Below are 23,828 nucleotides of genomic sequence, written 5' to 3' on the forward strand. Positions count from 1 at the left end.
GAGATGGAGATTGACTCTATTGTAAGACCTCGGGTTTCGAACTGGCCGTTCTCACACATGACTTGCACATAGTTGAGGTAACGGAGCTGACTTGGGGTTAAGATCTGCTCATCTCCATGAAGAAGGCTGGATTTCCTAAGTCGTTTCCATGCGAACCACTCCATGGCATCGTTGACATTCGGAGAGAATTTGCAGTAAACCAGCCAGGCACAAACCATCACAGCTGTCCTCCCCTTTCCGTTCCTGCAGTGGACCGCAACCACGTGATTTGAGTCATCTTCGAGATACGATGCCGTGTGCTCCAGGAAGGAAACAATCTGCGAGAGGAGGGGAGGATTATGATTCACTGTCGGAATCCTTTCCACTCTGTTTCCAAACAACCTGGCATCATAAGATCTTTCAGAGCAGACATTGAAGATGAGATGATTGGCAGGGTGCTTCAAGTAGAAGAACCTTTGAACCTCCTCAAGAGAATTTGCAAAGATTGCTTCAGTTCCAACTGCAGGAAGTGACATCGCGATGCATGTGGGAGGAGGAGGAGGAGGAGGAGGAGGAGGAGGAGGAGAGGAATGGGAAAGGGAGAAGGGGTAGATATGATTAGTGCAATGCCAGAGGATGATGAAAGAGAAATGTGGATGAGGTAAAATGAAAGGAGTTGGGAGTTGGAGTGGAGGGAAGAAGTAACGAAGATCAGAAGGCAGCAAGGAGAAAAGGCGACAATGAAAAATTGGCACGATGAGAAGGAGGAAAGAAGGGAGAGGAAGACACAGAGGAGAGAATGAGGAAGAGGCAAAAGAAAGAGCACGGGAATGGAAGAGAAAGACAAAGAAGCGATTGAAGGGTTTCCGGAAGAGGAGAGGAGGAGGGGGAGGAGGAGGAGGAGCGGCAGCGACATAAGGAGGAGGATGAGGAGGAGGAGGAGGAGGAGAGGAGGAGAAGGAGGAGGAGGAGGAGAGGAGGAGGAGGAGAGGGAGAGGAGGAGGAGGAGGAGGAGGAGGAGGAGGAGAAAATGAAGACCTCCAAAGGTTTGACAGGGCCACAACGAGGTGGAAGATCAGAGTAACTTGCTCCTCCATGAGGGGGAAGATGGTGCTGTTAAAGAAAACCTCCGCAGCCTTGATGTGCCTCCTGGAGTTGCGGGCAAGGACAAAGTGGTAGAGCACGAGGAGAGGAGAGAGGAGGGCGAGGATGATGCCGAGGAGGAGGAGGACAAGGAGGAAAACGAGGGGTACAGAGAGGAAGAAAGCTTCTTTGAGGAGGAGAACGGCCCAGAGCACGGACTTGATCTGAACAACTCCGAGCAGGGGGATGGAGACGTTCCTGGTCGGGTCGGAGGGGAGGGCGTACACATGGGAGACGTGTCCTCTGAGTACGTCGAGGTAGAGGACGAGGGAGGCAACGAGGGAGATGAAGGAGATGATGTTGAAGTCTTCCTCGGGAGGGCTCAGGAGGGTTTTCCTGGTCCCGCTCCTGATCGCTCCTCCTCTTGACCCGGGCAGGAATTCGTTGATCTTGCCGTCGCTGAACATTGCGCTCCTCCTCCGCAGCCTCTCCTACCCAGAGACAGTTACTGTTCCTGCTCCAGCTACTTGCCATCCTTTCTGCTTCCCCCCCCCCCCCAACCCCATCATCCCCATCCTCCCGCTCCTTCCCCTGCTCCTGCTCCACCACCATTTCATCCTGGTCCTCTTGCTCCTCCCCTTCCGCGCCGTCACCATCTCCACTCCCACTCCCACTCCCACTCCCACTCCCACTCTCACTCCCATTCCCACTCCCATTCCCACTCCCATTCCCACTCCTGCTCCTGCTCCTGCTCCTGCTCCTGCTCCTGCTCCTGCTCCTGCTCCTGCTCCTGCTCCTCTCCTCACCTTGAAGCGACACGCACTCTTGTGGTTTTCGCGCAGCTTCACCAGCCTCTCCCATGTCGCCTGCCGCTGCATCTTCTTGGCATCCACTGCTGCTGCCTTCTCCCCCTCCACCTTCCCCGTGCTCGAAGGGTCAAGGGGATCTTGTTGGTTGATGTCCTCCAACCCCGCGATGAAGTCTCGGTAGGCAGCAGCAGCTGCAGAGCCACGAGGAGCAGCAGTGCGAGGGAGGAGGGAGCCGTCTTGGAAGTAGAACTTGGCACTGCAGGTACGGTGAGGAGGGTGGAGGAGGAGAGGGGGAGAGGAGGAGAGAAGAAGATTGATACGATGAGAAAAGGTAGAGAACTACTTGTATTTCAAGTGAAGGGCCGGCTGAAAGACTGTTCGAGCATCAATATCAGCGTAGAATGTCCTGCAGGATGTGAGAGAACGAAAGAGGAATGAACATGTCAAGACTTGACCTCTTCTTATTCTGCAATCTCTGCCTTTCGATGGACTTTTTGTTTGACTCTTTCCTCAAGTTGACCTGGTTCCTCAAGATCGACACGACTGGATGCAAATGGCGGGAAAGTCAGAGGGGAGGAGAGAACTAGATTTCTCTCACATCGATCGGATAGCTTGTCGCCAGCATGACTTGATTTCTCGCCCAAAGCTCCTGCTGTCTCCGTCTGACGGGTCGTGATGGGATGAGAGGAGAGGATCTTGTTGTCTTGTTGCATCGACGCCTTCATCTCCTCCTGATCTGCATCACCACACACTACACATGCTCGCCATCTTACCTTCCCTTCGGTCTTTTGGCTGGTCGAGACCGGAGCCTTCCTCCTCCGCAAGAACAGGTAGACAGCAGCAACAACTACAGCAAACGCTCTGTTCACGTTGATGCAAGGAGTGTGAGAGTTCTTTACCAATGATTGAGCAGCACGAGATCAAAACCCACAGCACGTGCTTCCATCGCAGCCCTCGTGGCTGCCGCGCAGTCCGATCGTCGTCGGACGCCCCTGAAGAAGATGCTCTACGACGATTCCTCGAATCCATATGCTCTTCCTCAAAGTAGTCCTCCTCCTCCTCCTCCTCCGGGAAGTAGGAGGAGGAGGAGGAGGAGAAGTAGGAGGAGGGTCGTCTCTGTCTGTCGCGATGTTGCTGACGGTCATAGTCTGGTCGTCTGTATCGGCCATGATGATAAGAATGTCGCGCATGCCTCTCACGCCCATCAGACGTGCTGTGCTCGTCCATCTTGGGCGACCTCCCCCCCATGTGCATCACAGCGTTCAGGGCAGCAAGGGCCACGATCAGGATGATCTGCAGAACAAGTCAAGTCTGTGAATGTTAGGAGCATGCCTTACAATAGCGTAAATCACTTTCTCGTGCCCTCCTTTACCTCTCTCCTGCCGGACAAAGCAACGTCAACACACTGCAGCAACAGCTTCAATTCAACCTTGGCCAATCTGACGTTTTTATTCTTGTTTGTCTCTGACATGCTCTGCGTGGTAGGAACGGGCTGTGAGCTGTGACGGTTTGACGGCATTTGCTCTATCCTCGCATTCGATTCAAGTGAATATCCCACCAATCCTGCATTCACAACATCACATGGTGAAAGTGACAACTCGTCAGGTCAAGTACCACTTCTCCTCCTCATCCCGCCATCAACAACATCTTTCGCTATCTCCCCATGTCTTCTCTTGATGTCCGAGCATCTCTCATACAAATCTCTCTCCTGCACGTCACTCGTGTGCGCGACTGGCCCGTCGTGCGGGTATGTTGAGTAGAGGGACATGTCGGGTAGATCGGTGCTCGGCATGAAGAATCCATGGCTGTCGTTGCTAGCATGCTGAGGGAGAGCATACTGATGTATCATTCCAGCATCATGTACATGTGTGAAGTAAGGATGTTGTACAAGCACATGATTCACTGGCATCATCATCCCTTGTGCATCGTTGTGCCAGATAGCATGAGGTGGCTGTGGGGCTGCCGTGAATTGATGCATGCTATGGGAGCATGTCAGAGGCGCGTCGAGCAGAGCATGAGCCACCTGAGGTCCTGATATCCTGCCAGCTGATCGACTTGGTAGTACTCGAGCTGGTCATACCTCGACTCCCTCAAGCCATCCATCATCGCTGTTTCAAGGGTCAGCTTGGCGTGAGACCGGTCACTCTGTCAAGAGTTCGACGTGATGCATCAGTGATGCTCTTGTATGTCTGTGCTGCACAATCCATGCTCTCTTCTGAATCAGCTCGTTTTCTCTTGCTAGCAGATTGGTCCAATGCCCTTGTGAATTTTTCGAGCTCTGTGACCTTTCTATGTTGCTTCTTTTGAGTTTTCTACACAAGGGACGGAGCACAAACCGCAGCTATCATTGTTCTTGTCAAGGCTGCTAAAACAACAACATTTCATCGCCAAAAGCATTATTCCTCCACCTCGTCATCGTCGCGGCAACAGAACACATCGTCACAAACCAACCAACTAGGAAGTTAAGAATAGGAAAGCCTCAAGTCTGATCTGTGGACGCCTTCTATCTCTACAGCATAAGTTTGTGTCCTCTCGATGATCTAGCTATCGTCATACTATCCTACGAATCTTCTCTCCCTGCCTCATTCTTCTCATCCCCCCGTCCTCCTCGACATTCCCTTGTCGCTTCCGACGGCACCATGCAGCACCCACCGATGATTATCCACTCCCCTACCCCTTGTAAACTTCACACCACCCCTACCTTAGTCAATCAATCACCTAATTTGTACCCCTGGTGGCAATAACCCCAACCCCCATTTCTTCCCGAAATCAGTCATACACCACTGACTACCCGGGAACATTTCATGTCGGGCCCGCCTCAGTGCCGCGCAATGGCCGGGCCGCCGTGTGCCATGGTGACTCTGAGTCACAGAGTCAGGTTGTCACTAAACCTCGCCGGACGGACTCAGTCACCGGCGTACTCTAGCACCGTCGGCCTGACTCGGATGTTCGACGGTCCCGGGGATTCAAGTTTGGATTTCGGAACTTGAAACCCGGTTTGCCCGGTGCCGCGGCCCGGCGCGGGCCCGGCCCCCGGCGGCCGGGCGGCGCCGCGCTGTTAACCCGGTGACGGACCGTTAGGCAGTAAAGGACGGCGGCCGGGCCCCGGGGGTCCCGTCGGGCCCGGCGGCCCGAGTCCAGACGGTCCTGACAGTTGAAGTTCTCGGACTTTCAGTTCAGTTTTACTGGCCGCTGTCAGTGTCACAGTGTGACGGGTACTACCGTAGTCGTGCGGTGCAGCCTGGCCGCGTGCCGGCGGAGCCTCAGGCTGGCACGTGACTCGGAGGCCAGGAAAGCTCTAGATTCGACCATGGCGGCATCATCATAGTGGACTCACAGTTCCAAATTCGCAGGCCTAGCCTGGGAGTTCCGAACTTGAAGTTGAACGGTGGCAGTTTGAAAGTTTGATTGAATGGCACTGCCAGTGTCTGCTTGCCACGTTCGGATCTACGCGTGCGACTGTTCGCTGCCCCAGCCTGGAGGAGGTTGACCCAAACCTGCCCCCCACCCGCTCTGACCAGGCTGCAGACTCTGATGTGAGATAGAAGATTGAGTCAAGGTTCATACCCCACCTTGATCTCGTTGATCTGCAGGTTTTGAGATTTCTTGCTCTGCAAATGGATTGTCTGAGCAACGCACGGCACTGCAGCTCGAAGCTTGTACCTGCATCACAGCCATGATGTACTTGAGGTATGGCTCCGAGAAACGGTCTGTGGCGTCTTCCAGCTGTACAGGCTCACGACCATTCGAGAACAAGGTTCTCATAAGACTCACCATGCGTGAGAACAAAACTCCATTGTAGTTGGCATCGAGAAGAGACTTCGCCTGCTCTATTTCTGCACCTCCCTTCAAAAGAATCAGTGCAAGCAGTGTAGCGTTCAAAAGCATACTTGTCTTCCTTGCACGGTCGCGATGACAGCGCAATCATCGGGTAGATCATTCTGCAGAGATTTTGCAGCCGACACAAGAAAACTAGCCAGCAGGAAGTCAGTCCGCCTTCGCTGTCCCCGAAGTCCATCCTCTACCTAGAGATGGCCGAGGAGCTGAAGCGAACGCACAGACACTTGGCACCCGCAGACACTGCCCAGTTGATCTGGGGGTTCAAGTCAGCCATCTCCTTCTCCGCACGTGAGGACACGCACCTCGTTGGCATCACCGACCTCTACCAAAGGCTCCATCCCCAGGACATGGCAAGCGTTTACCTGCTTCAGGCTTCAGCGCGTCTGCTTTCTTCTGTGCTGCTGCTCGTTACCATCACGGCCGTCTTCTCTTCACCAAGAGAGGAAGCAGCAAAAGAAACTCCATCAGCACCAGCAGCTTTCGCCTGGCAGCAAAAAACATCATGCCATCAGAAAACATTCTATTTCTGCAACATCAATCTCTCCTCCTTCCCCCCTCCAACTCCTTCTCGCTCTTCCTGCTCCATCTCATGTTCTTGACCCTGCCCCTGCCCCTGCTCTCCGTCTCCCTGTTTTCATTCCGTTTCAATCATTTTGTATTACCTTTGCGATATCCTCTATCGTTTCAATCGCACCTCTCCACACTAGAGGCACAGGGCCGGGAAACTTGCCCTTGGCCTGCCCAACACTTGAGACAACCAACAAGGACTACTCGCCTCTTTCACATACAGTTTGTTGTTCCTTTACGAACCCTTCAAAGTCTTGATCGCCATTTGCAACAGCAGTATCCACCACGAGCAGCGCGACCTTGCTTGGGTGTCAAGACATATTCCTCCAGAGCTGGTTGGTCCCACACACCTTGGACCTCCGAATCTCGAAGGATAGCGATTTAGTATCATGTACAGGAATCTGCAGCGCTTGAATCATTCCATAATAGAGTGTTACAATGTTATCTCACCTTCTCCGGTCTCAAGAATTCTACAGATATTGATGGCGAACCGGATGTTTTCTTCAATGACTTGAAGATCTGCAAGATGTTTCACAACCTTCCTGTCAATCAATCTCAAAGTGTCAGACCTTGGTGGGAGCTTTCGTCTTTGCACTTGCACTCTCCACCTTCTTCACGAGGTCGCTGATGCTCTGAGCATACAGCGAAAGTGGATTTCTCTTCGACACCGTCGTTGCCAATGGGGCACATCGAAGCATAGAAGGCTTGGTCTCAACGTCAGGTAGAATATCACTATGAAAATTTTCTGACCTTGAAAGATACATGAAAACTCTCAACCTGTAGAACAAGCAGCACAAAACCGAAAACTGAGGATCTCGCCCATGCCATGTTTATAGGCTTCTTGGGGCACACGCCAGTTCCCTGCAGTCAATCGAGGTAGTTCAGCACAGAGATTGCGTCATCTCAACCTCATCATTGTCTTCTATTCCATGAAAATATAAGTGACTGATCGCATTCCATCCCATCCCCTCCCCTCCACGTCTCCCACATTCCTTCCTATCCCATCCCATCCAATCTCCTCGCCTCGCCTCGCCTCGCCTCGCCTCGCCCCTCATCTCATCTCATCTCATCTCATCTCGTCTCGTCTCGTCTCGTCTCGTCTCGTCTCGTCTCGTCTCGTCTCATCTCATCTCATCTCATCTCATCTCATCTCATCTCATCTCATCTCATCTCATCTCATCTCATCTCATCTCATCTCATCTCATCTCATCTCATCTCATCTCATCTCATCTCATCTCATCTCATCTCATCTCATCTCATCTCATCTCATCTCATCTCATCTACTCTCATTTCGTCTCATCGTCCCTCTCGTACATGCCATACGCGGAATGCCGGCCTCTAAAAAAAGTTGAGTAATAAAATAAGGCAGTCCCCCACCGGGCCGGCCCTGGCCGGCCGCCGGGCCGGGCGCGTCCGGAGTCCCCGCCGCGACTCAGTTCACCACGGCCCGGAAGCTTGAGTCCCTACGGTCTTGCGGCAGGGGTGCGGTGACTCGGACGACCGGACCGGCGGCCCGGTGGCCGAGGCCGCGCCCACGGCCGCAGCCTGGGCAGCCCGCGCCGCGGCCGACTCTGTGACGGTGATCTCAGGCGGCCGGGCGAGACCGTACTCGGTATGTCACGGATCGGATTTGAGGCTTTGAAGGCTTCCCTCCACACTGTCATATGCGGCAGGACTACTCCGTGACTTCCGAGCCTCCCGGCCCTCGTACTCAGACCGGACAGTGCCGGTGTTTCAAGACGTTTTCAACAGTTAACTGAACTTTGAGTAAAGACTCATATTACTTCAAGTGATTTCTTTACTCAAAGTTAAGTTAAAAATCAGTACGAGGACAATCAGGAGAGTCGAGGAGGCTTGACCCTGACACTGTCGCACAGGCCAAACGGCGAGAAGAGAAAGACAGCGAGAACCAAACCCAATCCTGCCGACTGCTGTCCCCCAAAGTTAACTGATACCTTCAAGTGATAGTAAACTTGGCGGACGGCATATCCCAGAGGGAGGCATGAAAAGTCTTAAGCCCAACAAGTATTTTAGCAGGATCTTTAACTTAACTTTGAGTAAACGATGGATACCCTCGCAAGAAAGACTCCAAAAGACTACCTTTCATGAATAACGAGGAATAATAGCATGGGAAATGCCAGGTGCGTTGTGATATTCCTCAACCTCGTTCGCACACATTGAGCCAGCACCTCCCTCACCTCCTTGCTCTCGGAAGACCATCCTTACCTACACTGCACGCTCCCTCGCACTACTCTCATCCCTCCCCCCTGACACGGTTGTCATGCCGCATCTTGCCCGATCTAGCTCTAGTCGCACTCCCCCGCCTGCCGGCTCCATCCGCGTGTTCCCTCGCCGTCGTCACAGTGCCCAGCGGGCGATGACTGCGGTGGAGGTGACTCGTGGGGAGCTAGAGAGCCTGTTTCATCTCAAGCAGGAGGACGCTGCTGCCATGCTGGTAAGTCCCTGTCGACACCACAGACGTCATGACCGGGTTCCTTGCAGGGTCTGTCGCTGACAGCCTTCAGGGGCGTGTGCCGACGTCTGGGCATCATGCGATGGCCCTACAACAGGGACCATAGGGACCAAGAAGCCCCTCAAGCAGCAGAGGAGGTATCAGTTGCTGGTGCGGGGAGAGAGGAGTCGCAGGCAGGCGAATGCGAAGGACTATCACGAGGGTTCATCGAGTGGTTCGTGTCACTGCCGGACGAGATGGAGGAAGACTGTCCCTACACCCTCGCCTTTGACGGGAGGTAATGCTGCAAGCTCGGCTAAGGCCGTGGGATACTGGGTGACTGTAGATAATCTTTGGTTTAAGTGTACTTGAGGGAGAACCAATGTTGTGTAGAATATCCAATGAAAGCATCAAAGTTGATGCTCAAGTTCTTACAAAACTTGACTCGGTACTGCGAGAACTTCTCAAATTTTGTTTCAATTACGAGTTTCATCGAGGCTTTTCAGGGATTGAACGAGAAAAGAGTACTGCAGGTAGCGTTGAACGTATGAACATCTGTGCTTTCTAGAGTTGTATGGTCGCATTCGAGCTTCTGTTCAAGAGTCCTGTTTTCAATCTCTTGGTCACGCACTCCAGCGATGCAGCCTGGCAACGGCACGCAGCGGTGCGGCGCCATTGCTGCATTCTTGATGACGGTTCACACTGTCAGCCTCTGTACAATTGAATTCCGTGACGCGTACCGTAGTACTGCCGCAGTGCGGCACTGTCAGTGCAGTACGGTCAAGGTAAGCCAACACCGTACTGTTATCCGATGAGTCGCTGCACTGCAGTCACGGTCCTGCCACCGGCGGGCCGTGATCATCGCCGTCGGATGCGCGGCCCGGGCCGCGGCCCAAAGCCTGCCAGTTTGAACGGCCGCCTACCGTACCCGCGGGGCGGCGGGGTGTTCCCCCCGGCTTCGTCGGATCAAACTACTGTGATCATACCGTACTAGTAGGCCTAAGACCGCTTAGGCTCGGGCCCCCGGGCCGGGCCCGGGCCCGGGGCCCAACCGTTCACTGAACGGTTGCCGCTGCCGTTCCGAGACCCGGTCAGGTCAGGCCGGCTGCCCGCGGGCCGTCACCGGCGGCGGCGCCCCCCGGTCACCGGGTGCCACCGGGTGCCCCGCCGGGCCCGGCGGCCCAGTGGTGCCAGGGGGGGCCGGGATGACTCAGCCTGGCAGTGATCCGGGCCGGGCCGGCGCGGAGCCGGTGAGCCGCAAGTTCCGAGTTCCGATTCGCCCAAGATTTTATCATGTGGTGTTCGAAAATTTCGATACAGAATTTCAAATGTGGGAGAAGCTCCGGAACACTTCGGCCTACCCAGAACTCTCAAATTTCTGCCGATTCAAGTCACCAAAGCAATTTTTGAAATATAGAAGCGAATTTCATAGGATCAACCAACATTTGAAGTCTTACCTCCAAATATTTTCTACCCTACCCCTTCCTTCCAACACCGATTTATGTCAGTGTACACAGAGGTGGGTTATGTACCCCACCATGGTGGCATCATGGAGGCCTGACCCTTACCACCTTTCCATAGCCTTTTCTTACTGCAGACTACCCGTACTTTCACCTCTATTTCAGTTTCGTACCCTACCCTCCAGAAATAATGTTCATTCAATTTGAGACCACCCCCACGTCTTCACCACCTCCCTGCAGTCCTATCCCACACCATGGCGCAGAACAAGTTGTCCAAGGAGCTTCGTGGGCTTCGCAATGATCCGATACCGCAGGTATGGCAGACGTGGGAGGCAAGAGATGCAGGATGGAACGAACATGCAAGATGGTCTATGGAAGATACTCGATAGACAGATGTATGATGGGCTAGATTGTGACATGCATGTTTGCATGAAAGTTCATGGATGGGATGAAGGTTGGGGAAAATGATTGAATTTCAAGGAATGATAGTGTGCAGAAGGAAGAATTGAAAGCATAAGGGGAAATTCAGAACGCAGAGCTGCAGATTTTCTTGCTGATCACGGTTGTAAAGCCGTAGCTCGATGATGGAATCCTGTGGCTCCATGGCAGAGTAGAACATCGAAATAGGCGCTAGAAAAGCATGCAAGCCTCTTACAAGATAGAACATGATGTATTCTTTGCAGGGTGATGCTCAGCCGAAAGGAGAGAATATTTATGAATGGGAAGGCTTCGTTAATGGACCGGTGAATTGTTCGATCCGATGTCATACCTACTGACTATACCCTTTCTGTTTTTCAGGAGGGGACGCCTTATGAAGGAGGACGATTCAAGGTTGTCGAGACTTTGATATCAAGGCGTCACTGACACTATGCCAGTTCGAAATGAAATTTCCTGCTGAATATCCATTTAAGCCGCCCAAACTAAACTTCACAACCAAAGTCCTTCATCCAAATATTACGGATGATGGAAAGGTTGATTGATTGTTTGTGTATGTTTGCGTGTGCATCTGCCTGCAAGTATGCAAATGAGCTTCTTTGTCATGTGATCTGTCTTGATTAGAAGACGAGGGTTAAAAATGTTCTGTTTGATTTCAGAAACTGCTTCACGATTGCTTTGCAATGCCAGATGTTGAGATAACACTCAGCACGCGATATCAAATTCGGCATGTTAGTCATTGACTGTGCATTCCAGGTTTGTCTTGATGTTATTTCGGAAGGATGGAACCCAGCAGTTTCTTTAAGACAGGTGTCTCCTGTCTCTGATTTTTGACAGTAATCTCGGTGTGTAACGCGGACTTTTCGATCAGATTATTTTATCTTTGCACACATTATTTACGGATCCAAACCCCTCGAATCCTTTAGTTCCCGAGGTCAAACAAGACTTTCCTTGTTCTTATCTCTTCTCATCCTCTTTCAGGTGGCGAAACTCTATGCAGATGACCGAGAGGCTTTCAACGCAAAGGTGTGATCTAGCCTTCTTCTTGGGTTGCTCTTGTCCTCATTGCTACGACATCCGTCGACTGCATTGACTGCACCTCTGTCTCACATGTTTCTTGCATTTTGTAATTTGCATGATCTCCCTTGACTCATCTTGCCGGACGATTGATCATGGCGGTGGCAGGTGCGTCAGTGGGTACAGGATTACGCGCAATGAGTCGTTGAATACTTCAGTAAATAAACTACACGAAACACTATAACATCACAGGAGAACAGGGAGACGCACCTCTGGGGACAGGTGGGAAGGGAGAGGGCGATGAGGGTAATTTCCTAGCTGTTGTCTTGAGATGGATGTGGTGGACTGCAACCAGGCAGGCTGCTGCGCTCCGAACACTCCTCTGCTCCTGCCTCCTCCGAGCTCCGGCGCCGAGTCCCGAGGAGAGACGTAGTAGTTGGGTTTCAAATTGTCAGACCCGAACCCCAAGGCAGGAGCCCCGGCATCAGTTTGCATGCGATTTCCGCTGCGAAATCGTTGAACCTGGGATCATGATGAGTAACCAGAAGAAGCTCTAGCTCACACCAGCAAATCAGATCACCATGTTCTGTGCACGGAGAGCCGGTTCTTCCAGCAGGTTCTTGACAGGGTGGGCTGACGCCGCCATGATTGTCAGTTCCGATCCCGGGCCCTCGTCAACCACTCACGTCTCTCCCGCCACCGGCGATCGAACGCTCTGTCGATGCTGAGCTCAGGCTCTGGCCTGCTGTCACGTATGGGTTGATACGTCCAGAACTCTCTGTCGTTCTCGAAGCTCGGATTCTTGATGAACAGAGCGTTGTCTTTCTCCATCTGCAGACACTCATGAGAACCGCCGTTGACCTGACCCGTCTCTCCCCTCACCTGCTGCAGGAGGCTAAAACCATCCACGTTGCTCATCCTGCTGTGATCCAGCCTTGATCGGGCGTCTTGTCTGCCGGGAGACGAACCGGCCATGAGCGTGCTGTTCTCAGGGGGCCGGTTGCTCGCAGCCATCCTGTGATGCTCTGCCCGGTTAACGTGCTCGTCTCTGTACATGCTCAGTGTCGGAGCCTGATGAAACAGCTCCTGAGGATGATGAGAGTTCTCTTTGTGATCAAAGGAAGAAGAGACATTCTCTCTCCTGGGCTCGTCGAGACTTGAAGCTTCTCTGTAGCTGGGCGTGACCTCTCTGACCTCCGACCTTCTCGAGTACACCGAGGAGCTGGAGGAGCCCGTGACATGCTTGAAGAGCTCGTCATGAGGAGTGATATGCCTCAACGGATCCTCTTGCGGGGGCGTGTAAAAGGTTTGATCATACACACCTGCTCTCTCCTCGCGAAGAGGTGGAGTGGACGTGAGATATCTCCCAGCGGTATCCCGGAAGACAGACCCTCGTTCCTGCCGGCTGATCTTGTGCAGCACATCTCCCTCGAACCTGCCATATCCAAACCCGTCGTTGGACACGAGTCCTGAGCCGGTCAGCCCACTGGAGGGCTCGGGGCGAATGTTGCACCTCCTGCCGACCTTCTTCTCTTGCGGGCTGGTGTGATCGGAGAAGCTCAGGAATCTCGGGGAGTTGGCCGGCAGGTTAGGAGGGACAGTCAAGTAGGAGCCGTGCGCCTTGTCCGCCCTCTGGGCCTCCTGCCTCGGAATCAGCCCGGCTGCTAGACTCTCCTGCGGGCGTTCACACATGGCCTTCCCCCCCTTCGTCTCCCTGTGATCCTCCCCCATGGCTCGTTCCAGCTTCTCCCTCAGTCTCTGCAGTTTGGAGGGCCCATTGTGCGAGCTATCAGACTCCCTGGGCTTGTCAAGGATCCGAAGTTTCTGCTTCCATGCTAAGTCAGATGACACTGTAATCCCCGTGATGCGAGGAGCTGAAGTCCAGCTATCTCCAGCCCATGCTCGCTCCTTGGTTCCATACGCATCCACGGCCATGCTGCGTTACGATGCGAGGCTCCTGTTTATCATCTGGGTCGAAAATGATTACATCAAAAGTTGAAAGAAGGAGGAAGAGGGAGGGAGGGAGGGAGGGTAAGTGTGGGGGGAAATGTAGTTGGACAGGGACACATTGCAGATTGGGTGGAAGGGGGTAGGGACATTAGTAGCATCAACAATGTTTTCTCCTTCTCTAAAAGAGTCTCGTCTACATCGAGTTCCTCCTACAATCAGTACACACGGACTGGGATAACCTGATTCAACGAGACCAGCACCCTGTCATCAGCATTCCTCCGTTTTACCTTCGTCTGAACACTTCCTGGTACCTCAGATGCTGCGGCACATCTTCACTAGCGTACCTCACACGGACTATACCCTTCGTCTGTTGAGACCATTGCTTCCAACAATCCGGTGCCTCATTCACAGAGATCATGAAAAATTCCTGTTGAACTGAGAGGAACAAACTTGGCATCTATCCTCCTTTCTTTCCCACTTCTCATCCCACACTTAGACCACAATGCTCTCTTCGTCTTCGTCCTCGTCTTTCTCCTCCTCCTCCCTGTTCCCTCTCTGCACACCTTCTCCCCTATTACAACCGAAGCCATTCCATGGACCTATAAAACCTATTCTTTATACACGCTTATACACTTTATACCGGTGGCATACCGTGAAACTTGCCGGGCCGCCCGGCCGGCGCCCGGCGGCCCCGGGCCCCGTCAGCCTGATCGGACTCAGTGAGCCTCGGAGTCAAGTCCGCGGCCCGGCCGGGCCCGGGGTCCGGTCCGATCACGCAGCCGCCGCCGCACTGCATGTGCCGGTCACCGGGTGGCTCCGAGTCACCGGCGTAGTACGGTGACGGTGCCACAGTGGACTGACTCTGAAGGCTCCCGGGGAGCCGGGAACCGTTAAGCAGGGCCCGGGGCCTGCCCGGCCCGGCCTGCGCTGAGCGCGGCCGCCGGGCGGCGCTGGGGGCCGGGGCCGCTGAGTACGCCCGGCCGTCATCCGGTACGGTACTAACAGGCCGTTAGTAGCCTAGTATTGCTATGGGGCGCTAGTACAGTACTTCCCGGAGTCCTAAGCCTTAGTTAAGTTCCGAAGTTCCGCCGCCGATACGGTTCCGACTGACTTGGAGTCAACTTTTGACCCGCATAACCTCTTACATCCCTCGGACGATCATCATCATGGCATGGCATTGCAGGCTACCCGGAGGTGCTCAAAACTAACTTGGAAAGGGAAGATGCAAGGCTCAGAACAGTTCAGAACCTTCCGAGCACTGCATGTGATAGTACAAACTACAGGCCGCCGCAGTAGTATCATAGTGGTCACTCTGTACCGTTCTGCTTGAAGTAAAAACGATAGTTGTCAGGTGTCACGTCGGTCGTCTCCCATCCAAGGTTGCGAAGGTACTTGGCGTACCAGTTGATCCTCTTGGCATTCACTCCGAAGTCAAGGAAACCGGCGCGGCTGTAGCAACCTAGTCAGCCAACATCATGGTTCAAACAGTGCAAACAAATCACCTTGCAGATCGAACATTCACAGACTTAGTCTCGGGATCCATCAAGAACTCAAGATCGTCAAGATAACCAATCTTGCCGCTTTCATACTGCACATAGATGTATCTATCATCATTCCTGACAAGCTTCCACCCTCCTGCATCAATGTTTGCCTGCCCTGGCGGATACGCCTTTACAGCAGCAAGCAGCTCGTTCATGGCTTCCTTCTCATCCTTGTTGTACTTGAATGGTTTGTAGTAGTGGTCCCGGTCCTTCTTGGGGTCTATGAAGGAGCTGAAGCAATTCGGAGCAGGCCGAGCAGCTTTGAAGGGTGGGGGGCAGCCCTTGAGGGCGGTACCTTCCCCCACCCCCTCCGGCACAGCTGTTCGTGCTCCATAGGGAACCCCATCCAGCTCCGGTCGGAGATCCACGATCCTGTTCTCGAAGGCGAAGGCAGGGAGGGCTACTCCCCCAGTGAGCAGCAGAGCTCTTCTGCTCCACTGCATTGCCTTGCTGTTCGACTGCATCTGACAGGAGAGAACAGATGGAGTGAGCGATCGAGAACTTGTGGCAGCACCAGATGTATGCGTGAATGAGTTCAGAGCTGCATGCTGGTGGAAGGCAGAAGCGCTGCCGGCGCATAGAAGCATCGCTACAGTACCGAGCATTGTCGACATGGCGCCCGACTGCGGATCAGGTTCAGTCCTATGGAAGCGGGGGTAGGGTGAGCATACCGTGGGCAACATGGCTGGGAGATGTGAATAGTGGGGTAGGGGAGACACAGACGGGTCCTTGCCTAATAGATTTTTGATTAGAATAACGGGGTCAATATAGTTCAAGGACTTATTTGAAGGGGTAGGGCACGAGTGTGGGTAAACATTCCCTGCAGGGGGGGTCATCTTTTCCGGGGTGGGACATGGGGAGGGTGGTCATTGGCTGCTGAGGCAGGCTTGTTTTTCTCTCTGCCTTATGTGTAGAAGACGCAGAAAGGTTGGCGGGTGAAAAATCAGGTAGGTGTGAAATTGGGTGGATCCAGGGGGGTGGTAATAGGTACCAGGGGGTAGGGTGGGACATGCAAAGGGGGGGGCGCAATACACCCCCGAAAGCTCGGATATTTATAAGGGTTGCACCATAGGGTGAGGGGTAGTGGTGGGATGGCAGGGGTCCATATACCTTACGTCTCCAGGGGTAGGCCAAAACTTGTGGTATTCAGGGTGCTATGTTGGGGTATTCCACTTGATGGGGGTGGGTGGATCCGCCAACTACCACATGTAAAGGGGAAGATGATCACGCTGACATGAGAACACACAGGGAGAAGCGAGAGAGGAGGGAGGGAGCAGGATGAGGAGGGAGGAGGGGAGAAGAACAGAGAGCTCGATGGAGGATGATGATAGGGAGGGAGCAGAGACGATGCAGGAGGCCAAGCAGTAAGGAAGTGAGGCCAAATCTGATGATCAAGTTGCGAGGGGTAGGGCATACTCGGGCCTGTACGATGGCGAGGTTTGGCTGATGAACTAGGGGTTGCAGGATGACAGCTGGCAAGAATGTAGACGTGAGAGGAGGAAGAAGATGCGAGATGAGATCAAAGAAGCGAATGTGCAGCAAGGGAAGCAGCTTGGACATGGGCCGATGGATGGCTCCACAGCCCAAAATAACACTGTTGACAGATGTACTTGAAGAGCCTGTTTGTGCTTATGGCAACTCCCATGGTTCTCGGATTCTCTCCGAGCCTTTCCCTCCAGTCTGGAAGGTTGGCTCATCGCTTCTCCTCCCTCCAGTCTCACACAGCTCCTAGCAGACTTGCGATGAAACCATCGGCCAGCCCTCGCTCCTCCATCTTCAGCGCTAGGCAGAGACCGAGCAGGGCAGCCGCGCTCTCCCTGCGCGCACAGCAAGGACCACGGTTAGTCACTTGGTCCGCAGCTGTGCCATCCAAGTGCTGACCTTGCAGCAGGGAGGATGGGTTGTCACCGCTGACAGGAGGAGGATTCAGCAACAAGGGAGAGCCTACTGTTCAGATCCGCGGCTTCTCGCTTGCCAACTTGACTCTGGGCCTCGGAATCTTCATTACGCTCTTCTCCTTCTACCAGTACTTCACCAACCAGAACTCCCTCACCTCCCTTGGCTTCGTCTACGGCCTTCCCATCGCCCTGGGAGGGTTTGCCCTCAAGTATGCCGAGATCCTGCCTGTGGATGTTGACACAGACGAGAGAGGGTGAGGAGAGGAGGTGCGGGAGCGAGCGGGAAGAATACCTGATGACGTGGCAGCGAGGCGATATTTGCAGAGAAGGCCAACGAGATCTTGAGAAAGGTTAGGGCGGACGTGACGAGGCATCGCTATGGAGACGACGCTCACCTCGATAGCTCGCTCGAGAAGCTTGTGTGTCTTTTTGTCTTCGCCCCGGCGCTTCTGCCCTCTGACTGGAACGCTCAGGGTCTGGTTGTGGAGGGCAAGGGGTTCCCCCAGATGCAGAAGATCGTTATCAAGAATGAAGGTGAGGGTCTGGTAGGTGAGTCGCTGCCCTTACAGCCGTGCAGGAGGCGAGCTTGCTTTCACCATGGTGTTCCAGAGCAAGGACACTCCCTACAAGGTGATGTCTGAGGGTTGAGAGAGAGGGAGCAGGCAGCAGGCAGCAGGCAGCAGGCAGCAGGCAGCAGGCAGCAGGCAGCAGGGAGCAGGGAGCAGGGAGCAGCTGGGGAAGGGATGGAATGTTGAGAAGGGGGGTGGGGAGGGAGGATGTGCTATAAGGAGCTTTGCACATCCTTGCGCGACTTCGTTGCTGACATGAAGGGAAAGACCTGGGCAGATCCAGTCCGCGTGAAGCGTTACGAGACTTTCTTTGGAGGAGACGTGAATGCAGAGGTTGCCATGGTGGAGGAGTGAGAAATGGCGCTAACATGTCGTTAGGTTATCAAGGTCAGCAAGGAGGAGCGCCTGGTCGCTATCAAGCTCACCACTGGTAGGCGCGGAGGAAGAGGGGGGGGAGGGGAAGGGGGAGGGGAAGGGGGAGGGGAAGGGACAGAGGGGAAGACGGAAAGGTGGATGGCCTGTTGACGTTGGCGGTTGCAGGAGAGCGCAAGAGAGGGAAGGGAACGATTGATTCCGATACCGGAGTGTCAGCAGGAGGAGCGATGCGCATGGAGGTCTGCGGTGAGGAGGAGAAACATCGGATGGTTGACGCTTTCCGCAGGCCTCTCCGCAAGATGACAAGGAGGACAAGGTCAAGAAGCAGATGGAGGTCTAAACATGTTGGAAGGGATTGCATACAAACTTGTTCACATCACACCATTTATACACACTTGTTCATCACAAACACATCGACACCGACTTGCTCATCGGTGCATCTCATTTGGGTTGACATGTTCGATGTTAAGTCGCTGTTGAGAGAAGCTCGTCGTAGAACCTCCAGATCTTCTCCTTGTCTTGGTTCTCGTAGAGAATCCCCCTTGCCTGCCACCAACCTTCAACAATGGGTTGTCTCCTTATCAATACTGCGTCGTCACTTGCACCACACTTTGTAACGTCTTTTTGTCCGCTCTGCTCTCATGGTTCTTTCCTCTCATACTCCTTGCCTTCTTCCCGCCTTCTCTTCTCTTCTTCTTCCCTCCTCCCCCTCCCCTCCCTCTCATCGATATCCTGTCCGTCTCATACTGCAAGCCCTCACTTCCTCCTTCCGTCTCTATCGCTCTCTCCTCTCACCTTCTGCATGTTGGGATCGATTCTCGGGATCACATTCCACAGCTGCATGTGCTTCAACCCTTCCTCCTGTCGGGAGAAGGCGAGCAGGAAACGAGTCCCTACCGCCAGTATCTGCAGCAAGTCTCGCGTCACTCCTCGTCCCTGCTCAGCTAGCAGCACCTGCTGCATGTACGATCTGCTCTCATGCTTGCAAGCAGCATCGAGGAGGTCGATGAGGTACTCCATGATGGGGGTCGTCCTGAGCTGGTGCACCACGTTGGCGCTGGAGCAGATGAGCTCGCAGGTCTCGAGCACCTGAGGGGAAGGTGAGGAGGAGGAGGAGGCAGGGAGAGAGCAAGGACGTCGGTCTGAAGCTCCAAGTTCTCGATCTTGATATGCCTGATGAGACGTGGAATGTCCGCTGCTCCCATTCTCGACCATTTCTCTTGCACTTGGCTATCTTGTGAGATCTGCGAGTGGGTGAGTTGCTTCAAGGAGAGTGTTGGTCGCCCCACATCAACAAGCATGTGGTGTAGAAGATGTTTGCAAGAGCAGTTTTCAAGTTCCAGAATGTCGATGATAAGCTTGACGATCCTTGAAAGATATCACAAACATGCACAGAACATGTTGCTGTTGTATCACCCTGAATCGAAGAATTCCGACCTTGTGTTGGGTCTTGAAGCAAGTTTCTCAAACAGACGAATGCACTTTCGTTGCACCTCAAGCTTCTCATCGTCACAAGGGAATGTAAATACATCACGAGCTCACCTCAACGCTGAGCTGAACATCGTAGGGTGCAAGATGTTCTTTGAACACGGAGATGATTCTCGGAACAGCTCCAATGATAAGCACGTCCTCCACCCTGCATACGATCAAGAAGGGTCGCTAACAAGAGGATGGAAAAGAGGAAGCAGAGGTGCATAGACAGAGAGAGGCGATGGCAGGAAGAGGAATCAAGGGGGAGAAGAAGAGAGGATGGAAAACACAGTGGGCGGATGTGGAGCGAGAAGACGAGCTGGAAAACCGTTTCTGATCAGTCTCGCAGATTTGCGTGATGGAGCGAAGGTAGTTTATATCATCCTGCAACCAACGTTCTCAGCTCGCTGCTGCCCGACCAGACTCTCCTGCCTCTCCTCACCTCGTCTATCGGCACGCCCTCGTTGTGACGAGAAGAGAGCTGCAAGGCCAACGTTTTGATGCATCCGATCTTGCAGCATGTTGGTCGTGACAGCGCACGCTCAGCCTCTGACAGACCTTGGACAAGAGGTTGCAAAGCGTGTCTCCTTCCTTTGTGATGACCGTCATTGCTCTCAGCACCAGCGTCCGCACCTGCTCTGCTCGTCAGCCCCTCCTCGTCTTCAGGTTTGCATGACCGCAGGCTGCATGTCGAAGGACTTGAACAGCTCCAAGATCGGCTGTAGCGACTCCACCTTCCATCGTATCCCTGTGTCGAGCACGCGATTGAAGATGGACACCTGTATCAGGATGAAAGGAGGAAAATGTAGGCAGAGGAAGAGGAAGAGGAAGAGGAAGAGGAAGAGGGAGAGGAGAAAGATAAGGAAGAGGAAGACGACGAGGAGGAGTGGGATAAGGAGTGGGAGGAGGAGGGGGAGGAGGAGGGGGAGGAGGAGAGAGGAGGAATTGCAAAGAAGACTGCAGAAAGAAAGGGAAAGAAGTTGAGAGGAGAAGAGAGGGGAAGAGAGATGGATCGGAGGAGGCATACCAGAGTTTGAGCTGCCCTTGTACAAGCTTTCAGGTCGCCAGCAAGGCAGTAGCTGCACAGTCCGCGCAGGAACTCCGGGCTGATTCTTTCACTGTGCTTGAGAGCATCTGACAGCAGCACAACATTGCAGACTTCAATCCCTGCTCGCTGCAGAGGACTCGCCGTTAGCAGCTGACTTGAACGCACCTCCACTACCTGCAGCTGCGCGTTCTTCGACCCTCTCATGCGGAAGATGAGGTCCAGCCCAGAGCTGAACTCCTCCCCAGTCCTCGAATCCGTACCCTGCTCCCTCCTCTCAGTGCCACATCTCCTCCTCCTCCTCCTCCTCCTCCTCCTCCTCCTCCTCCTCCTCTTCCCCCTGCTCCTCCTTCGCTGCTCCCTGCTGCTTCTCCTGCTCCTGCATCTCACTTTCCACTTCACGAACTGCTTGCATGCTCCTTCGTTCTTCAGAAGCTGCCGTTACAGTCAGAGCCTCAGCACTTCCTGGAAGCCTCCAGCAGGACCTGGGCAAGAGCGTCGCAGGCTTCGCTCTTTCCCTTGCTGCTCTTGCACTTGAGGAGCAGGTCGATGGTGAACTGAACCCCCCCGGCCGAGAGGAAGAACTCGCGGTCCTCCTTGATGCAGCAGAAGGCTGGCGGATCATTCATTGACGATGAAACAGTTTGTGACAGTGGAGGAGGAGGGCACACAAGCAGATGCTAGAGCTCGAGAAGGAGACGTAGGTAAAAGGAGGAGGAAGAAGGAGAGAGGGAGGATGAAGTGGTGGTGGTGGTGGCGGACGAGCAAGCAGCAACCTGCTAGTGCGTTGCTCGCGTACTCCTGCGAGGTCGGGAAGTTGCTCAGGATCGCGACGTCACAGATGGCAGACACGCTAGGAGAAGGTCAGAGGAGGATCAAGAGCGATAGAGAGCTCACTTGCGGTGCTTGAGAGGCTTTAGATGAGGGACGGTTCTTTGCTGTAGCTCCTTCATACCTCTTTCAGCTACACATACCTCAGCCCCGTCTCTCCTCACCCTCCGCTCGTTGATCTTGGTGCGGAGACTTGGAAAGCCTCGTCGTTGCCAGCTCATCTCATCGGAGATCTTCACGGAATCAGACGGAGCTCACGCAAGCAACTTCAACGAACCTCCTCCTCCTCGTTGTTCGCCCCCCGCTTCTGCCTGCTCAGAAGATTCTCCAGGAACTCGAGCTCCTCCTGCTCCTTCTTGTCAGTCGTTCTCCCTCATGTATGATGTGCCAACCTTTCTCGTCCCCCTCGCTGAGAGAGCAGGGTGGTTCACATTTCCTACAAGACTCTCAGCGCCAGACAAGCAGCTGACAGCGCGGGCACCTCCCGGGGAGCTAGTGAACTCAAGTTTCTTCCGCGAGCTTGTCTGCAGACTTTTCCTGCTGGTTCCCATGACGCTCTCATATGACAAGTTGGGTTTGAAGTCTTCGAGCCTGACGTAAAGGTCCTTCCAGCCCCATCATCTCTCCCGCGTCTCACCCTCAAACTTACCGTCACACCGCTCCCCTTGGCCTTGTGCTTCAGGGTGACGTATGGGTTTGGGCGAAAGGGATTGGCTTCCTTCCTTCTTGCTCGCATGCCTCGGGCTTGTCTTACTTCAGTCTTCCTCCTCCTTCCTCCTCCCCTCCCTGCCTTCCCGCCTCCTCCATTGCTATGTCAGTTGGAAAAAAGGGGAGGGCCTACTACCCAGCTTGATGACTTGCACGGAGGTAGCGGGGATGGCTGAGGTGATGGAAGGGAGAGAGGAGGAGAGAGAGGAGGAGAGAGGAGGAGAGAGGAGGAGAGAGGAGGAGAGAGGAGGAGAGAGGAGGAGAGAGGAGCAGGAGGATGGAAAGGCTGGCTGGTTGCCTGCAAGAGCACAGACAACTTGTCGTTTGAACTGACGGATGGAAAGTACGACAGAGGGTGGGAAGGAAGTACATAGTGGGCGGAAGGCGAGGAAAGGATGGAAAGCATGCGATTCTCATATCGTGGGCAGCGTGATGATGGTCATGCTGTTCCTTTGACCTCGTCTTCCATATACCACAGCCCCTCCCGCAGTCCCTCCCTCCCTCCTCCTTCCAACCTTCAGTTCGAACTCTTTCAAAGGAATCACACACAGCCTGTAATGTGACTGAGCAAGATACGGACTGGAAGACAAGCATCTGATTGTGTTTCTGTTTGTGCTGATCGTGATAGGAGGCCTCGTCTACCGTTGTCTCTTCGTTCCTGCGCGTTCGGTTCTGCATCGACCGGAAGCCATAATTCTGCACACTACACATGTCGAGGTGAATTGGAGCGATCTGTTGGCCTCATCGCATTTATTGCAAGACTTCTATGATGAAGGAGGCTGTGACTGTTATCAACTAGCTGATTTCTGCTTTCGTATGCCATGGTAGAAAAAAAACAATTCTACCGCCTTGTTTGGTCTTCAGTGAAATTCGAAATAAATTTGCAATTTCGAGAAGCAATGTCTTTCTCTAGTCTTATACACAGGAGCATGTTCTCTTTCAATGTCAGTCAAGCGCAGGAGTGGAATAAACTCATTGTTGACACCATCGCACTCGATGGGATATTCCACCGCCATGACAAGCTTGCGATCAAACCATGTTCGAGTCGATGTTAACACCATATTCTCCAACGAGCCAACTTTCGATGAAGCTACATTCTTTCTCATGTCCAAACATTAGATGCCCGAAAAGTGGATCATCGATATTGTAGGAGGGTCGCCGCCCAGCTTGTTCAATGAACTGATTGCAATCATCACAACTTTGGTCCGGTTGACCTTGTCAATCACTGACGTTATCATAATCATCATGATAAACCACTGCAGCTCATCTTTGACTCTCTGCTGTATTGACGAGCATATGTTGCGGTATGATTCCTTTCCAATCCGATCGAAGCACTTGCTCTGGACTAGTTCGTCACCGGATCCGACTATTGACTTTCTAGTAGACCGACCCGCCCCACCACCCCTGGTCAACCTTCAGGTCATTCCTGTAGGGCAGGCTGATAGTGCTTGCAGCATGCTGCTTGGTCTGATCGACGAGCGCTGGGATCTGAGGAGAGGGAGGGAGGGGGGGGGAGATGGGAGGGTGTGAAGGAAGAACATATCAGGCTCAGTGGGGCTCCGCCATTTTACAACAGCGGTCTGTGATTCGAAAAGACATCAGTTCGGAAGCAAGTGGCGGTTTGTAGAAACACACAAACTTATGCATTATACATAATGGAAAAAGTAAAAATTCCACTGCACCCGCTATTATATATATTTAAGTCGTTTTTTCACTGGTCATTATACCGAATTATTCTTTTTTATGTATAACTGTAGATTATAACAAAAGTAACTCCGATTTTTTGGGATCCTGTTAGT

At 53.4% G+C, this 23,828-nt stretch overlaps 7 protein-coding genes across 7 annotated transcripts; 2 read left to right on the forward strand and 5 right to left on the reverse strand.

The window, feature by feature from the left end:
- Positions 1 to 134: 134 nt before the first annotated feature.
- GUITHDRAFT_47117 (hypothetical protein) lies at positions 135 to 530 on the reverse strand (the record flags this gene model as incomplete). The annotated part of the gene is made up of 1 exon (XM_005829558.1): positions 135 to 530. A coding segment is annotated over one exon (396 nt), but the record flags the coding sequence as incomplete, so codon positions are not given.
- Positions 531 to 5,425: 4,895 nt separating this feature from the next.
- Positions 5,426 to 7,042, reverse strand: GUITHDRAFT_111316 (hypothetical protein; the record flags this gene model as incomplete). The annotated part of the gene is made up of 12 exons (XM_005829559.1): positions 5,426 to 5,482; positions 5,535 to 5,597; positions 5,646 to 5,717; positions 5,762 to 5,843; positions 5,897 to 5,964; positions 6,014 to 6,073; positions 6,124 to 6,195; positions 6,374 to 6,448; positions 6,500 to 6,577; positions 6,629 to 6,679; positions 6,729 to 6,797; positions 6,848 to 7,042. The coding sequence occupies 12 exons, from the start codon at positions 7,040 to 7,042 to the stop codon at positions 5,426 to 5,428; spliced, it is 942 nt and encodes a 313-aa protein (XP_005829616.1).
- Positions 7,043 to 10,879: 3,837 nt separating this feature from the next.
- GUITHDRAFT_39945 (hypothetical protein) lies at positions 10,880 to 11,562 on the forward strand (the record flags this gene model as incomplete). Its single annotated transcript, XM_005829560.1, has 5 exons — positions 10,880 to 10,933; positions 10,989 to 11,021; positions 11,066 to 11,161; positions 11,382 to 11,435; positions 11,497 to 11,562. Coding segments are annotated over 5 exons (303 nt in total), but the record flags the coding sequence as incomplete, so codon positions are not given.
- A 294-nt stretch (positions 11,563 to 11,856) lies between these two features.
- On the reverse strand, positions 11,857 to 13,577 carry GUITHDRAFT_141054 (hypothetical protein; the record flags this gene model as incomplete). Its single annotated transcript, XM_005829561.1, has 5 exons — positions 11,857 to 11,868; positions 11,913 to 12,164; positions 12,223 to 12,275; positions 12,329 to 12,473; positions 12,525 to 13,577. 5 exons carry the CDS (start codon positions 13,575 to 13,577, stop codon positions 11,857 to 11,859), a joined length of 1,515 nt encoding a protein of 504 aa, XP_005829618.1.
- A 1,322-nt stretch (positions 13,578 to 14,899) lies between these two features.
- GUITHDRAFT_141055 (hypothetical protein) lies at positions 14,900 to 15,576 on the reverse strand (the record flags this gene model as incomplete). The annotated part of the gene is made up of 2 exons (XM_005829562.1): positions 14,900 to 15,041; positions 15,095 to 15,576. 2 exons carry the CDS (start codon positions 15,574 to 15,576, stop codon positions 14,900 to 14,902), a joined length of 624 nt encoding a protein of 207 aa, XP_005829619.1.
- A 1,161-nt stretch (positions 15,577 to 16,737) lies between these two features.
- GUITHDRAFT_111319 (hypothetical protein) lies at positions 16,738 to 18,315 on the forward strand (the record flags this gene model as incomplete). Its single annotated transcript, XM_005829563.1, has 10 exons — positions 16,738 to 16,820; positions 16,869 to 16,973; positions 17,025 to 17,285; positions 17,339 to 17,450; positions 17,505 to 17,565; positions 17,609 to 17,661; positions 17,862 to 17,933; positions 17,979 to 18,030; positions 18,141 to 18,214; positions 18,262 to 18,315. The coding sequence occupies 10 exons, from the start codon at positions 16,738 to 16,740 to the stop codon at positions 18,313 to 18,315; spliced, it is 927 nt and encodes a 308-aa protein (XP_005829620.1).
- Positions 18,316 to 18,440: 125 nt separating this feature from the next.
- On the reverse strand, positions 18,441 to 22,057 carry GUITHDRAFT_111320 (hypothetical protein; the record flags this gene model as incomplete). The annotated part of the gene is made up of 21 exons (XM_005829564.1): positions 18,441 to 18,521; positions 18,771 to 18,881; positions 18,930 to 19,064; positions 19,112 to 19,343; positions 19,392 to 19,456; positions 19,518 to 19,611; positions 19,774 to 19,829; positions 19,888 to 19,956; positions 20,004 to 20,078; positions 20,123 to 20,224; positions 20,473 to 20,619; positions 20,659 to 20,754; positions 20,881 to 20,925; positions 20,976 to 21,103; positions 21,267 to 21,343; positions 21,388 to 21,437; positions 21,486 to 21,554; positions 21,599 to 21,667; positions 21,714 to 21,757; positions 21,803 to 21,926; positions 21,971 to 22,057. The coding sequence occupies 21 exons, from the start codon at positions 22,055 to 22,057 to the stop codon at positions 18,441 to 18,443; spliced, it is 1,956 nt and encodes a 651-aa protein (XP_005829621.1).
- Positions 22,058 to 23,828: the final 1,771 nt, after the last annotated feature.

The sequence above is a fragment of the Guillardia theta genome (genome assembly GCF_000315625.1).
Source record: "Guillardia theta CCMP2712 unplaced genomic scaffold GUITHscaffold_51, whole genome shotgun sequence".
Classification (NCBI taxonomy): Eukaryota; class Cryptophyceae; order Pyrenomonadales; family Geminigeraceae; genus Guillardia; species Guillardia theta.